General features: G+C 38.8%; 2 protein-coding genes across 2 annotated transcripts; one reads left to right on the top strand and one right to left on the bottom strand.

The window, feature by feature from the left end:
• The first annotated feature begins 808 nt into the window (after positions 1-808).
• Positions 809-7,319, top strand: LOC117388817 (chymotrypsin A-like). The gene is made up of 7 exons (XM_033986362.2): positions 809-888; positions 2,573-2,676; positions 3,255-3,334; positions 4,882-4,960; positions 5,731-5,911; positions 6,553-6,686; positions 7,116-7,319. The coding sequence occupies exons 1-7, from the start codon at positions 837-839 to the stop codon at positions 7,275-7,277; spliced, it is 792 nt and encodes a 263-aa protein (XP_033842253.1). The 5' UTR covers positions 809-836; the 3' UTR covers positions 7,278-7,319.
• A 1,960-nt stretch (positions 7,320-9,279) lies between these two features.
• On the bottom strand, positions 9,280-10,152 carry agrp (agouti related neuropeptide). Its single transcript, XM_033991807.1, has 3 exons — positions 10,020-10,152; positions 9,878-9,963; positions 9,280-9,474 (listed from the first exon to the last, which is right to left on the bottom strand). The coding sequence occupies exons 1-3, from the start codon at positions 10,150-10,152 to the stop codon at positions 9,280-9,282; spliced, it is 414 nt and encodes a 137-aa protein (XP_033847698.1).
• Between the last annotated feature and the right edge of the window lie 6,349 nt (positions 10,153-16,501).

Below are 16,501 nucleotides of genomic sequence, written 5' to 3'. Positions count from 1 at the left end.
TCACTTTTATGCAGCAAAAACCTGGAACAGTCTTCCTGAAGATGTGAGACAGGCCTCTACTTTGACACTGTTTGAATCTAGGCTCCAAATGGTTGTTTAGCTGTGCATACGACTGAAAGGTTTTTATTCTGTACTCTTCTCTTTAATGTTCATTTTATGATGTCTTATGTTCATTTATGTTTTGATTTGTTGTATTATGATTTTAATTCAATTCAATTCCAGTTTATTTATATAGCACATTTAAAAACAACCTCAGCTGACCAAAGTGCTTCACATAAAATAACTAAACACATAAAACATCACACAATGAGGTATAATTACATTATACAAAAAAGAGCATAAAATGCCATTCTTATTGTGTAAGGCACTTTTGATTACTTGTGTACAAATAAACTTGCCTTGCCTTTCACAAGATCAGGAGATACTTTCACAGGCTCACCAGATAATTTCTCTGGATCATTTCTTGGGATAGTTTCTGTTTTGGTTTTGTCTTGGTTCGGTCCATGTTTAGTTCTATGGTTAGTTCTAGTCTTGTCCCAATTTTCACGTGTTTAGCACATTTTTGGCTAAAAAGTTACATACTGTGGCATTAACAACACGGAAACAAAATGAAATTGTGTCTTCAGAATCTGCCCTGATATCCCCTGTGTTTGTAAATGATTTACATTTGTCCTCAGTCCCAGATGGAGCGGTCCCACCTCACACCTGGCTCTATCTCATCCTTCTGGACCCTCCTCTCAGCCAATCAGAGCCCTCTTCTGCCTGTGCCGTCCAATTACAGCGCAGCTCTGGGCACATAAAAATCAGAGGAGTTTCGGAGAATTCATGATTGAGCCATGGCGTTCTTGTGGATCCTCTCCTGCCTCGCCTTCGCTGGCGCCGCCTATGGTGAGACTGGAACGCTCTGTAACACTCATGATCAATACTTTAAAGGGGCCACATCAGGCTATTTTCTGATCTATGTTATAATGTTGTTTCCTCATTCATGTGTTCTGTTTCATTTTGTTTCCTGCATATTTAGGTTGAGTTCTTCTCTCAAACTTAAAGCACTCTGTTCCAGCTTGTGCTGTCATTACCAATGGTAATTCCAATCAGACTGGTAATGACATCCAGTAATTTTTTCTACTTAACTAAAGGTAAAAGGTAGCTGTTAACTTGAAAACTACCACTATGTGACATCACAAGGTGGAACAGACCATTTTAAGCTTTGGAGATGTAGATAGACTAATAATACAGGATTACTCAAATATGTGTGAATAAAACAAAACATAACTCCAGGTATGTTTTTGAGGAGGTAACAACATTATAACATGCCTTATAGCTAGCTCACAAGAGTCTATTTTGTGTAATAGAGGATCTTTAAAGGAGACATATTATGCAAAATGATTACTCTGATTCAATTTTGATATAATTATAAGATACTTGATTTTTACCGTCTTAAAAACTTGAAAAACAGAACTAGCTCATTTTAAACTGTTTGCAGTGTTATTAGTTATTTTAAGTTATTGCCGTCACAGTAATGCTAACAACAACTAGCATGATAACTGTGCATTTCCTGATTTTGTGACAATTATTTACAATTTGATGCAGACAGTACACATTGACTCATTTTGACTTCAAGAGCTGCTCATACATTATGTCTGTACTGGGGTGAGACACATTTGGCTCATGGAACCAAACATGGGAAAAATGGTTTCTGAGGCTTTAAAGGGGCGCTATGCCAAAAGATAGACAAGATACTTAATAGAACAGTGTTTTCATAGGACAAGCAGGTGATGCACTGCCATTTCAAACTTTGATAGTGATGAAATGGCTTAACACACAATAGTCATTTTTAAAACCATAATGATAATAAAACCAAATGTTGGTAGTTTCTTGTCAAAGTTTGTCCTATTTATGTGATTTCTTTGTATTAATTGATACTTTGCTGCTTTAACTGAGAGTGTGAAGCTAACTGTAGACTTTACTTTGTCTGAAGCTCTGTTACTCAAAACTAAAGTTTGAACACAGTCTGACCAGAAAGAGTTACCTTGTTTGGAACTACAACAGGTGAGCTGATTTGTGCTGTTAAACAAGTCTCTCACGCATTAAACTACAGCCAGAAGCCAGCTTTTTCAATTAGTCACACTCACCTTTTGTTGAAAGTCAAACGTGTAAATGCTCGCATTGATCACAGGCTCTTGAAAATGTATTGTTTAAATCCATTTTGTATTTTGCATTTTTTCAGACTATCTTAAAACATTTTGACAGTGTTTGCTGATGTGTGCATTGTGTTGTATTAGTAATTGCTGAACATTTTGCCATACACATACATTTAGAACACCCCCAGTGAGCATCAATATGCATTCAAATGAATATCTAGTATTTTCAGTATTAGTTTTTGTATCAAATAGTATTTGGTTTTTGTTTTGTTTTTTAGAACTCTAATTTGAGTAGTCCTAGTTTGTCTGGCTTGAGTGCTCAGAAATGTTCACCTATCCCCTATCCCCGCCCACTGCTCTGTATTTTTACTATTCTTTGAGAAATCCATAGTCATACAGAAATGTTTAAACATGTTGTTTTTGCTTGTCAGGGTGCGGTACCCCTGCCATCCCCCCTGTCATCACTGGGTACGCCCGCATTGTGAACGGAGAGGAGGCCGTGCCCCACTCCTGGCCCTGGCAGGTGTCCCTCCAGGTGAGGTCCATGTGCTTTGGATGAACTTGTTTCTGTCTGCTTTATGATGGCACTGTTTAAAGCTCACAAACATGTACTCTCCATCCTCTCCCTCTCCCTTTGTCCCTCTCTCCACCCCGTTCTCTCTATCTTTCTTTCTCTTTCTTTTCTTTTTTGCCTATACCTATCTTTCTTTCTCTTACTTCTCTTTCTTTCTCTCTTTCTTTTCTTTGTTTCTTTTTCCTCACTCCCTCACTATATTCTCCCTCTTTCTTGCTCTCTTCTTCTCTTCTCTCTGTCCTCACCTTCTCCCTCTTTCTCTCTCTGCTCCTTTTTCTCTCTTTTTTTTCTTTTCTTTTCTTGCTTTTTTCTCACTCCCTCTTTATTGCTCTCTTCTCTTTTCTCTCCTCACCTTCCTCTTCTTTCTCCCTCTGTCCCCTTTTCTCTATCTCTCTTTTATTTATGTCTTTTTCTACACTCCCTCACTATTTTTCCTTCTCTCTTCTTCTCTTCTCTGTCCCTTTTTCTCTATATTTCTTTTCTGCCTACTTCACTTGCTTTTTCTCCCTCTTTCTTTCTTTCTTTCTTTCTCTCTGCAGGACTACACTGGCTTCCACTTCTGCGGTGGTTCCCTCGTCAACGAGAATTGGGTTGTGACCGCTGCCCACTGCAACGTCCGGTAAGTGCAAATATATGACAAGATGCTGGACATATTCTGATGTTTGAATGAATGACGTTTATATTGGTTGTTTACATTTTTTGAAAAAAACAAAACAAAATAATACATTTTTCTTCATGAATTGCAACCAAACAAGGATTGATGCTTATGTAAGCCTATCCTGATCATCACATGACCACTCCACAATACAGTCACAGAACAAAATACATTTACTTTAATCGATATCTTAGCCACAGATGTTCTGACTCATATAAATCTACAACAATGTACATGTATGAAGTAATTCATGTTTTAAGTTAAGTTTAATTCACTTAAATTCGTCATGGAGATCATCAAGTCTTATTTCTAAAACAGACACACATTTTTGCCTCACATTAGTTCTTATTTTACTTATTTTACTTACTTGTTCAAACTGAAGCAAACCTCTTATGTTATAGCAACTACTTCTTAATTTAAAGAAGGACTGATGCCTACAGGAATATCCTTGTTCACAACACAAAACAGGATTAGCAAAATTTTTAACTTAACTATGCCCATAAATTTTTATATTTTCGAGTTTATAAATAGTTCATTAGTAGGATCTAATCCTGCTTTATTAATTATAATTATAGGATCTACAGTTTTACAGGCATTTCCCCCAAATTCCCGAGCAATAAGATAGATAGGGATCTAAAGATGCTGCACCTGATTTTGACTTCTTAAAAACAGTATGGTTCTTCCTCACTTACCTTATGCATCCTGAGCATCCTAATTATTCACCACAATGAATTCATAAGCACTTAACTTTCAGAGACCAGGGCGGAGTTTTGCAATGCCAGTTCAGCTAACAACTACTAACATGCTAACATGGATTATTGGACAGTAAAACACTTTATAATTAGATGCTGACAGCACACAGTGGGCTTATTTTGACCACCTCAAGAGCTGCTCATAGATGTATTGGATCAAATACTTGGGAAAAAAATCAGCTAGAGCATCTTTAAAGCCTATTTATTTACAAATAGATATATCCTAATAAGGAGTATGTGCTTAGAGAGTACTTTTATATACATACTACTACTTGAGTAATATATTGAGTAAAAGCTCCTCCTCCCACTGTGAGTAAAGCTAAAGTAACTTTATGTCAACAGTATGAAATAATTTGAACATTTATGTTTCTTGCTGCTCCTTCAGATGTGATTTAGTTTGGATCATGTTTGTGTCTATTTTTTTTTTTTTTTTTATACCAGATTTTGTGCATTATTTCATGTTTAGTTCTTCAGATTACGTTAACTTCAACTTAAAAATGTGATGTTACGTCCCAACAGTTACTCTTAAAGATACTTTTACTTGACTAGTACTTTCCCCAAATACTTTTTACTCTTACTTGGGTCATTACTTGGACCTCTGCCTAAGTAACATTATTATGTAGTGACATAATTCTTACTTGTGTACATTTTTTTTAGCTCTGTGCAGTATGTCTCTGTCATCCCTCATGTCTGCAGTGTTCATGTACTGTTGTAGTAATCACTGATGTAATATAAATGCATTTTTGTTACTTCCTGTAGGACTAGTCACCGTGTGGTCCTGGGAGAGCACGACCGCTCCTCTAACTCTGAGGCCGTCCAGGTCATGACAGTCAAAGCGGTATGCAATGCCACTACTACTATTACTACTATTACTACTACTCTGACAACTGCTACTGCTACTACACTACTATGACTATGACTACTATAACAACCACTGCTATCACTACTATGACAACACTACTAACACAACTAATAATGCTACACAACTAGTACTGCTACTACTACTACTACTATTATTGCTACTACTACTACTACTACTACTACTACTACTACTACTACTACTACTACTGCTATTACTACGGTAGAGCAGCACTACTACCACTTATACTACAAGTACTATTACCACCATTGCAACTACTATGATCACTACTACAACCTCTACTAACTCTATTCTCTCTCTGTCTCTCTGTCACTCTCTCTCCTTCTCTCTCGCTCCCTCCCTCTCTCTCTGTCACTCTTTCTACCTCTCTTACTCCCCACTCTCTCCTTTCCTCCCTCTGTCTCTTTGTCACTCTCTCTCCCTCCTTCTCTCTTCTTCTCTCTCGCTCTCCATCTCTCTTACTCCCCCCTCTCTCCTTTCCTCCCTCTATCTCTAAGCCAATCTATCCCTCTCTCTCTCATCGTCTCTCTTGCTCCCGCCCTCTCCCATTCTCTCTTACACCCCCTCTCTCTCCCTCGACCTCCTTACCTCTCTCTCTGTTACTCTCTCTCTCATGCTCCCTCTCTTTTCTTCTCTGTCCCTCCCTCTGTCTCTCTTTAAATCTCTCTCTCCCTCTTTCTTCCTTACAGTAATAAACTCTTCTAAGCCCTCTCCTCTTTTTCACATAGGTCTTCAAGCACCCCCAGTACAATGGCTTCACCATTAACAACGACATCCTGCTCATCAAGCTGGCCTCTCCCGCCCAGCTCAACACCAGAGTGTCCCCTGTGTGTGTGGCCGAGTCCGGAGATAACTACCCCGGAGGCATGAAGTGTGTGACCAGCGGCTGGGGCCTCACCCGCTACAACGGTCAGGACTGCATTAAAAAAGATAATGTTAGCTATAGCGCGATGGAAACCATAGTACTTTACAATAGAGTTTAGGTGTAAAAAGTGAGGGATTTAAAGGGGAAATATGCAGCTTTTTAGTGGAGATGCTATTGCTGGGCTGACTAAGTGAGTGTTACATCACCCATAGCGTTCCACTCCAAATTAAGTTTTCAAATGAAGCTCATCGAGGCTGGCAGTTATAGGGACCTATTGCTAATGCTAGCGGTTGATGTTTGTAGCTTGATTTAGAGAAACAATTTGTCAAATAAAAACACCAGGATCATGTGGAACATTTTAACACCAAAATTACAAGGCAGACAGCAGTAATTACAGAGAGATGGGTGACAGCTTTTCAATAGAAAGTGAATTGGAGTCAGCAGAGATGGAGCCGGAATTATTTTTGAATAATTACCAGACTAAACCTAGTTTACTGTAAAACTAAAATGGCTCTTAATATGATATGACATATGATATGATCCCAAGATCAGTTCATCTAAACCAGAAGGAGCACATTTAACCTTTTTGACCTTGCTTCAAAATGTCCTTTTCTTCTGTTTTTGTTTTTAACAGTTATGACAAAAGTAATTTAACCAAAGTTAACATAGTGTTTCTGTGTTGCAGCCCCTGACACTCCTGCCCTCCTGCAGCAGGCTGCTCTCCCTCTGCTCACCAACACTCAGTGCAAGAGTTACTGGGGCTCTAAGATCACCGACCTGATGATCTGCGCTGGAGCTGCTGGGGCCTCCTCCTGCATGGTACTGTGTCACTGTAGTCTCACATCACAACTCAGAGAACAAGCTAATACATACAGTTTAAAGTGCATAAGACAGGCTAGACTACTCACAAAATCATTCAATATCAGCATCATTATATTTAAGATCTTACAAAATGATTGTCCAAACAGAAATCAGAATGAGCCTCACATTTGTGTTGCCAGTTTCAGTGGTGAAATCCAGATGGTTTAAACATGAAATGATCTGAATGTTCACTACCTAAACCCCAGCACCTGCAGCCAATCAATTCTTTCACATGAGGCCTGTCCATAAACTGAGAATGAGACACACTTTAATGTCTCTATCTGCAGGATAAGGCTCTGGACACATAGGTTCAGCTGTGCTTATAGTACCTTTTAAAAACAGTTAGAGCTACATACAGCTCCTTTAACCTGCTGTGCTGTGTTTCAGGGTGACTCTGGTGGTCCCCTGGTCTGCCAGAAGTCTGGAGCCTGGACTCTGGTTGGTATTGTGTCCTGGGGCAGTGGCACCTGCACCCCCACCATGCCCGGAGTGTACGCCCGCGTCACCGAGCTCCGCTCCTGGATGGACCAGACCATTGCCAGCAACTAAACTGCACGTTAGGACTCCAACCCAATAAACCACTAAACAAAATATGAAATGACTACTTTGTGTTTCTACATGACACTCTATAAAGCATCTGAAACACATTTGATTAACAGTTATAAATTTAAAGAGGTGGTATTATTGCCAAAACATAACATTCGTAATATAACATATTTAGATTACTATGTTACCTTTTATTGTTTTGAAAATGTTACATTTGCCAAAAACAATGTATTAAAATGTCTACCCCCTGACAGTGACTAGACAATCGGTGTGCATCTCGCTACTGAAACTACTACACATCGTATCGGTTTGTGTTTTGTTGTGTTTTGTACATTTATGGAGAATTGTCATGTGGGAGCATGGGTGATGTAGGCTTGTGGCCTGAGTGTTGTACGGGTTCAAATACGGCCCAGGAGGGATTGACAGATCACTCAAACATGCATGTGTGACATCTAAAACCTCTTCAGGCATATTTTTGAAGAGGGAATAGCGTTATAACATGGTAGAAAGTATGATACCCCCTCTTTAAACACATTTCCATACGAGGTATTACAGGTGCAGTACACATTTAGTTTGGGCTGTCTGCCACTTGCTTGTCTCCATAGATCTGTTGTTGCTTTGCCTGGAATGTTCCACTGTATGGCATTAAACGTGTCTATCTAGAATGTAGATAATTATAGGTAATTTTATTGCTGAAAAATTCCTTGAAAAATATGTATTCTTACTATGAGCAAGGTCACCTCTCCCCAGATCTGACCTGTAACTTGGTTTTGACATGCTTGTCTCCATGGAGATGAATGAGTTTAACGCCATACTGTGGAACCTACCAGACAAAGCAATAACATCTCTATAGGGAAAGTAGGTGACATACCTTCCACCAGAAATGTTATGCAGTGCATTTCTAAAGTCTTATATGAAAAAGCAGTAAAGGAACAGACATGTAGCATTCGTATTCCCTTTATTCATCCACAAAATGAAAACAAAATAATACTGATGAAGATACAGTTGATTCAAGTTCAGCCCCATGATTCATCAGTTTGAGTCAGAACCAAAGCTTAGCTTCTGGTCACTACAGCAACACATTTAAAGACACATCCAGCTATGTACAATATGACAGCACTTTCTTGTACTCTTTAAACATGTTTATTTATAATTTAAATATGAGCTCAAAATGAACATAAATCTGAGGAAACCGATCAGTGCAGTGGATCATCTGGCTTAACTGGTGATCATGGCAAATACGAGATTTCAGGTGTCTTTATCAAAAAAGAAATGTTTTAAAACTTTCTTAGGAAACTCCATTTAAAGATTTGTAAGCATTCTTGTGGCTTTAACTCTCTTTCAAACATGCTTTTGGCCACCTTGGGATAAGTATTTCATCTTTTCTAACTTAAAATAATGTCTGCATTTGGCAAATACACTTCATAAACTATGCCTCAGTTTCTAATGAAGTGTTTAGGCATTAGAGCTCCCTCTGCTGTCAGCAACGAGAATGAACAATAAGAATGTAAATAAATGAAGTCCTTATGTCCCTTGAATGCTATGCTAATGCTAGAGCCATGTGTTCACTGTGAACACAATTTGAGCGTGGAATGAGTCCAGTGATAGTTTATGGGTTTAAAAACTGCACGAGATGTCCCGACTTTTACCTGTGATGCAACAATCTGGGCATAATCCGAAATTAGCATTTTTGAAGCTCAGAGAAGAGAGTTTTGGATGAAACAAGCATGTATGATGCAAAATATAACTCCATGTCTATTTCTGACCAGGAGAAAACATGGTTAAAAGCTCAAAAATTTGAATTTGCCTACCGGTAATATATTTGAATGAATGGCAAACTACAAACTGACACCATTTTACTGTTTCTGGCAAGTAAAACAATGAAAATATAGTCAAGCGAATGACTAGAATAAGTTGATTGACATACATTTGGTAAATGACTCAAATTGTGGATTCATATGCTCTTCTCAGCCGCCCTCCCCTCATGGTGCACAGGGGTCAGAGGTCAGGGACTGCGTGGCGAGCAGGCATGGCCCACTCGTCGACAGTAGCAAAAGGCGTTGAAGAAACGGCAGTAGCACTGGTCACACGGGTCGCAGCACGGCAGTTTGGGAACCCCCAGACACGACTGCTTATGGAGGATACAACGCCGAGGACCTCGCATGGAGCGTCCAGAGAGCTGCATGGAGGTGCTTGGGTCCTGGGGAGAGGGGGAGCAAATATCTTACCTCCAGCTACACACAAGTTATATTAAAGTGGGACTAAACACCTAAACTCCTCCCACAAGCACAGTTCAAGTAGAACGGCTCAACTGCCTGAACGACTAAAGAGGAGAGTGAGTAAAACTCCGCCCCCGCAGCCAGGTATTTGACATCAGAAACACTTTTGGAATTGAAATTGTGGTGGCCACTGGGGGCAGCACACACACAAAGAACATGAAGTTGCAAATTCACCCAGTGATTACAGAGACTTTTATCACAAACAGTACAGGCCCCATGTTTTGTTATCACAATAGAACTGAGCTGGAGAAGATACTTGAAGACATTTATAACTTTTGTTCACTTCAGAGAAGTGAACAAAAGTATATTATTCAATTCCAATACCTCATCGTAGGAGCCAGTGTCCAGGAGGAAGTGGTCTTCTATGGGGTCATCAGGGAGGTCCACAGACAGAGGGGCTGGCTCTCGCTCTGTACAAAGTCAAGTTAACTTTTTTTTTTGTTTATTTATATATATATATACTGACCATCATCTGAGAGAAAGGGAGGATGTACAAGGCGGGCTCCCCCTGGACCTGGGTCCAACTGGAGGTTCTGGACCAGAGCTGAGCTGAGCCTAAGCAGAGACAGAGAGCACAGGAGCAGGAACCACCTCTGCATCTTCAGCTGGAACACAAGACCAGAGGGACACAGAGACAGAGGGAAAGAGGGACAGAGGGGGATAGGTAGAGAGGGATGCAGAGACAGAAGGACAGAGGGACACATAGATGCAGGGACAGAGGGACGCAGAGAGAGAGGGACACAGGGACAGAGGAACACAGAGACAGAGGGATGCAGAGACAGAGAGACAAAGGGACAGAGGGATAGAGGGACACAGGGAAAGAGAGACACAGAGACAGAGGGACAGAGGGATGCAGGGACAGAGGGACACAATGAGACAGGGAAACAGGGACACAGCAGAGCGATTATGACATGATCGAAATCACAAGGACTTTAAAGGCTTATTTCTATAGGCAGTGTTGGGTCAAAACAAATCTGTAAAGAAAGTATAGGTCTTATATATTTTATTGTAATGTTTTATAACACTTTTGTTTGAATGTAGATTTTAAAAAGTCTTTTGCTTTGTTTTGAGAGACAGAACAAGCATATGCCATTCTACACATGAATTGTATTTTCCACTACATTTTGTTCTGAATAGAATAGAGCAATAAGTCAAATCACAATTATACTTAAGTTTCATTGCACAGGTTTTCATTTTTTCATTCTTAAAAAAAGTAAACAAAAGTCAGGTATTGGGCATTTAATATTATCAATTTTATAAAAATGTAACGATAACAGCTATTTCTCTCTTTCAATATTACACAGTCTTAGCATGGACAGTTCAAAATAAATTAAATTGGCAGCTTCCCAGTCTGTTTCTCCGCAAAAACATTGTAATTGAATAGATGCAAGATCAATAATTAATGCCGTACTTTGGACCATTCCAGGTAAAGCATTACCTTCTTCAAGGAAAGATGCTGGTGACCAAACCCCCACCAGAAAACTTACAAGATCTTTGGTCGTTTCTCCAAACATTATTGCATGCATAGTATTGTTCTTTACATCAAATCTATAGGCAGGTCAGTTCACTTATGGTTTATCTGTTGATCATGAATAAAGACATTCTTTTAAAGCCTTTCAATTACATACGTGACACATATAAAGTTGAAATTGAAATTAATAGGACAAAATGGCATCACATTCTAGTCATTTCTACACTAGAGAAAACTGTGGTATTCTAATCCATATAACTCATCTGTAGTCTTAATATCATAAAGTGTACTGAAGTCACACTCACCTGTTGTGCTGTGTCCAGTGTTGCTGCTATAGCTCGCATTAGGCTCCATTTAAAGAGTCCAGAGGGGGCAGGGTCTCTGAGTCATAATGGCAGGGGCAGGGTCTTCACCTGTCAATCATCTCACGTCTATAGATTCACAGTCTATTGAGAAAAATGCTAATGACATTAGAAGGGACTTGAAGTAAATCAATTTCAGTAAATGTCCTTGTAGTACTATTTGACTACTAATCCATGTATGACATCACTACATTCTATAGGCCAAATAATGTTTAATACAGATGAGGACAGGTACAATGAATATAGTTAAAACACAGGTTATTGCTGCAACGCAATAAGTGAATGGGTTAAGTCATTAATAAAAATGATCAGGTTCAACATTTGTAAGTGTTTTTTTTTTTTTTTTATTAAAAGGGAAAACTGTGGTGAAGAAAGAGCTGAATCCATTTACCGCTCAGTCTACATTTCTACCTTTACCTGTGTTCATGAACTTTGGGTAATGACCATAAGAACAAGATCACAGATACAAGCAAACAGTCCAAATAAGTTTCTTCTGCAGGGTGGCTGGTTGCTCAGTCACACGGGACGAACTTGGAGTAGATCTGCTGCTCCTCCACGACAAGAGCATGCAGCTGAGGTGACTCGGGCATCAGTTCCTTATGGGACACACTGGAGGGACTATGTCTCTGGAAATGCCTCGGGGTCCCACCGGAGGAGCTGGAGGAAGTGTCTGTGGTGTGGGAAGTCTGAGAGTCAGTCGGTTTCTGTCCTGTTGCATGAAGAACAGGCAGAGAGGCAAGGGGGTCATTCTGTAGATCTTTGTTGCCGGTTACAGCAATACAGTCAGGTTAAGGCAACGTCCAGCAAAATTCAAAGCAGAGTCAAGTGAGTAGTCCTAGTGTTTCTAGCAGAGTCTAGTGCAGAGTCTGGTAGGATCTGGTGCAGAGTCTAACAGGGTGAAATTGTAACAGGGTTTTTATACTATAAGAAGAGTGAGGGTTAAACATTCTATAGGTAAGAAATTTAAAGCAAGGTCGAACAAGGTGAGTGTTTTATAATCCTCCAAGAGTGGGGGTTACAGAGTGAGGGTTACACATTACTGAGGTGAGAGGGGCTACAGATATGTTCCAGAACATAGCTCCTTTACTGTGATGGCCACTGCTGCATGGGAAATTGAGCGTTTTGCACCTTTGTAAGAAAGTAAGCAATATCTTGCATATTGTCCACAAGTCCCTGCTTAGACTGCTTCCTCCATGACCTGGCCTCGGATAAAGAGGAAGAATATGATGGATAGATGTCTCTTGCCCCTCATCTGGGAGTATGACATCATCACATTCTAAAATCTGAAAACCCCCAATTGATCATATTTATGGGTTTCAGTTTCCTGTTATAGGCACCATTTTGAGGACTTTGACCATTCATATAATATTTAGTTTTGAATTGTTAATCTCTTGACAACTCTTTTGTTTTTGTTTTTGTTTTTGTTTTCACTCTTAACTTATGCAAACACAACTGCATAAGTGCTCATTTTAGGATTGTCCTATCAACATACTGGGTTTTTGAAAAAAATAAAACTATAATTTAACTTCTAATTATTTTGTTTTATATGACCCATATTATAAATACCATTATCAAAACCTGTCTAACCCTAACACTAACCCACATCTGACAGAGTGACATTATCACATTCACAATTCTGAAACCAAATTACCCATGTTTTTTTCTTATAGATTCACAGTTCGTTAAGAGAAATGTTCATCAGAATCTGTAAGTGACTGTAACAAGACTAATTGTACTATTGTGTGTCTATTCTGGCGAGTAGCATAGTTAAGTAGTTGACAGTTTCACTACTTATTTCTATGCTGCTTATATGACCAATGTTGTAATATTTACATTTAAAACTGCATTAAATAGCGGCTGTTACACTTCTATGGGGTATTAACTGCAAACAGTCAACATATTTAGATCACCATGTTACCTTTTATTGTTTTGAAAATGCTGAGACACCGAACAAACCAAAACAAGACAGACATATATCTTCAGTTTTAGTAGAAAGACTATTTTGTTTGTGCAAATGTTTCAGAGGGAAGTGATTTGTGCATTTGTGGACAGGTAAGATGCCTATGCTGTTCTCTTAACTGGATTTAACTCAAGTTTAAGTTCTCAGCTTGTTCCACTGTTGTGACACTTTGACCAAACAGTGTGAAGTATGTGTTTGTACAATGCAATCACTTGTACCAATGGCTTTCAGCAAGACGTGTTCCAGATTCATAATGTGTAGAACTCAATTCAGAGGGCACCACCTACAGTCCACAGGGAGACATGCTAATCACAACCTCTAAGAATACTGTCAGTACACTTGTATTGCGAATGTCCTTGGAATTCAAATTGACACTTATATTCTGTATATTGTATTATATGCCTCACCTAAAAACATTCCAGGAAAAGCGTTACAATCTCCATGATGACAAGAAGGTGCTGACCCCCACCAGAAAGGTTATGCAGTGCACCTGACTCACTTTAGTCCTTCAATTTTAACAAAGCATTCATTTCATTATGACAAAATCCATCCAAACACAAATAAATGTATACAGCAAATATTACATTTTGTCTAATATAATGTCTTCACTCAAAGCTTTTGTCCAGTTCACAGCCTTAAATTTTTTTTTGCTGATACAAAGAGGTAAACAGAATTTGACTGATGTGCAGTGAATAATATCATTTATACATAATCTCAAACTCCCTTTGCAGTTGTACCATTTTGCATAACACTGTCCTGCACCAACTTGTGATAGTTACGATTATAAAAATATAGAAACAAGATTGTACCTTATTGGTAATATATAAAAGCACGAATGAATGGAAAAGATTTTTATGAATGACTCTCCTTTTATAATCTATTTCCTCAATAAGGTTTTGTTTAGAGTCACTATAAACTATTCTTTTCTAATAAATAAATGCTCCTAGTTATGAGAATGAAATGTTGGAGGTTTTCACCTGAAGCTCAAATGCATTTTACTGGCTGTTCTCTGGGTTTGATTGGAAAACATCAGGGACATGTATCATTTATTAAAACTGTACAAACATGGCTTCTCTTAAGTGCATCAACAGCGTCACTGAGGGGATGCCATTAGCTGTCATGAGGAGCTCATTCTGCCTGATCATTTTTGAAACACAAAATGTAAACATCACAACCACCTTTTTTGTGAATAAATAAACTTCACTATTTATTAAGGAACATTTTATAGAAAACTGAATTCTCTGCATTTCATCCATCCTTCAGTGCCGCACTAGCTTGGTCAGGACTACCTTATAGCTGGAGGATTTGACCTGTTCTGCATATTTTGGGTTAATAACCTTGTGCTGATTGTGAATTCTCACAACATTTGTGAATTCACTATCCATCTTGGCATACTCCTGTTGGTGTGATTGGGCCCGGCCACCGGAGACTGGACCAATCATGGAGCAGCGTTATGGTTTGGGGAGAAACCAAAAGTGAAGCAAACAAACCAAATGAACCAAAACAAACATGGGAATGCCAGCAGACTTACTTCAGCCTATTTTACTGAACTACTGGACTATTTGGGCTAGTGACTGGATCCGTTCTCTTCATAGACTGGCTCTTTTACTATGTATTTATTTGACAGAGGCCAACCTGAGAACTTGTTTTAGCTACAAAATAGTGGCTAAAATGGTACAAAAAAAATAAAAATAATAATTATATATATATATATATATATATATATATATATATATATAAATTTATTGTTTTTAAACTAACTATTTTTATGATGTTTTTGTGCGAAAAGCTCTCACTCGTGTTGCCTGCTCTGCTTCTGAGCTGATTCTTGTGTTGGTTTAGAGTTAATGTGTATAAAAAGGCATACAAATTTGAAAGATGTTGATCTTTAAAAAAATTTGCTCCAGTTCCAACAAGTCACATTAAAAAGAGCCAACTGTGAATGTCACATCACTGCAGGGGGAAAATGTGCATTTGTGGAGGTATTGGAAGATGTCTGTGCTTTTCTCTGGTTTAGATGTAACATTTCGGCTTGTTCCTCAGTTATGATACTTCGACTAACCAGCTCAGAGTAGTTGTTTGAAAGTCCCAATAGAATTTGATCCCTTTCAGTGACAATCATCTCAGATTGTTGTGCAGAACTCAGACACAACACCTTCTCACAGTGAAATGGATAACTAATTAGCCGGTGTCACTTTCATATGAAGTAAATATTTGATTTTAGCTTCATATCTGAGATGGGTTATGTTATGAATGATTTCACAAAACAATTCAAATCAGTTACTCCTGCATTATCCTGATTGACACTAAATTCAATATTCTTGGTTTAGTGCTTGTTTAAACTTGGTATAATCAACATATACACCTGCCTTTTTTAGACAGAGTTTAGTACTAATACTATGGTTTTGTCCCAGTTTATACCTGGTTTAGTCCTGGTTTAGTCCTGGTTTAGAGCTGGTTTAGACTTGGTTTAGTCCTGTTCTTTCCTGGTTTATACCTGGTTTAATCCTAGTTTACTTCTGTTTTGTCCTGATTTAGACCTGGTTTAGTCCTGTTCAGTCCCGGTTTAGACCTGGTTTAGTCCTGGTTTAGTCCTGGTTTATTTCTATTTTGTTTTGGTTTAGACCTGGTTTAGTCCTGGTTTAGACCTGGTTTAGTCCTGGTTTAGTCCTGACTTAGTTCTGTTTTGTCCTGGTTTAGACCTGGTTTAGACCTGGTTTAGTCCCAGTTTTGTCCTGGTTTAGTCGTGGTTTAGTCGTGGTTTAGTCCTGGTTTAGTCCTGACTTAGTTCTGTTTTGTCCTGGTTTAGACCTGGTTTAGTCCTGGTTTATTCCTTGTTTAGTTCTATTTTGTCCTGGTTTAGACCTGGTTTAGACCTGGTTTAAACCTGGTTTAGTCCTGGTTTAGTCCTGACTTAGTTCAGTTTTGTCCTGGCTTAGACCTGGTTTAGACCTGGCTTAGACCTGGTTTAGACCTGGTTTAGTGCTGGTTTAGTTCTGACTTAGTTCTGTTTTGTCCTGGTTTAGACCTGGTTTAGTCCTGACTTAGTTCTATTTTTGTCCTGGTTTAGTTCTGACTTAGTTCTGTTTTGTCCTGGTTTAGACCTGGTTTAGACCTGGTTTAGACCTGATTTAGTCCTGGTTTAGTCCTGGTTT

This window comes from Periophthalmus magnuspinnatus, chromosome 3, assembly GCF_009829125.3.
Source record: "Periophthalmus magnuspinnatus isolate fPerMag1 chromosome 3, fPerMag1.2.pri, whole genome shotgun sequence".
NCBI classification, from domain to species: Eukaryota; Metazoa; Chordata; class Actinopteri; order Gobiiformes; family Gobiidae; genus Periophthalmus; species Periophthalmus magnuspinnatus.
Note: the sequence above shows the minus strand (reverse complement) of the source record. Positions and strands in the feature narration are given on the sequence as shown.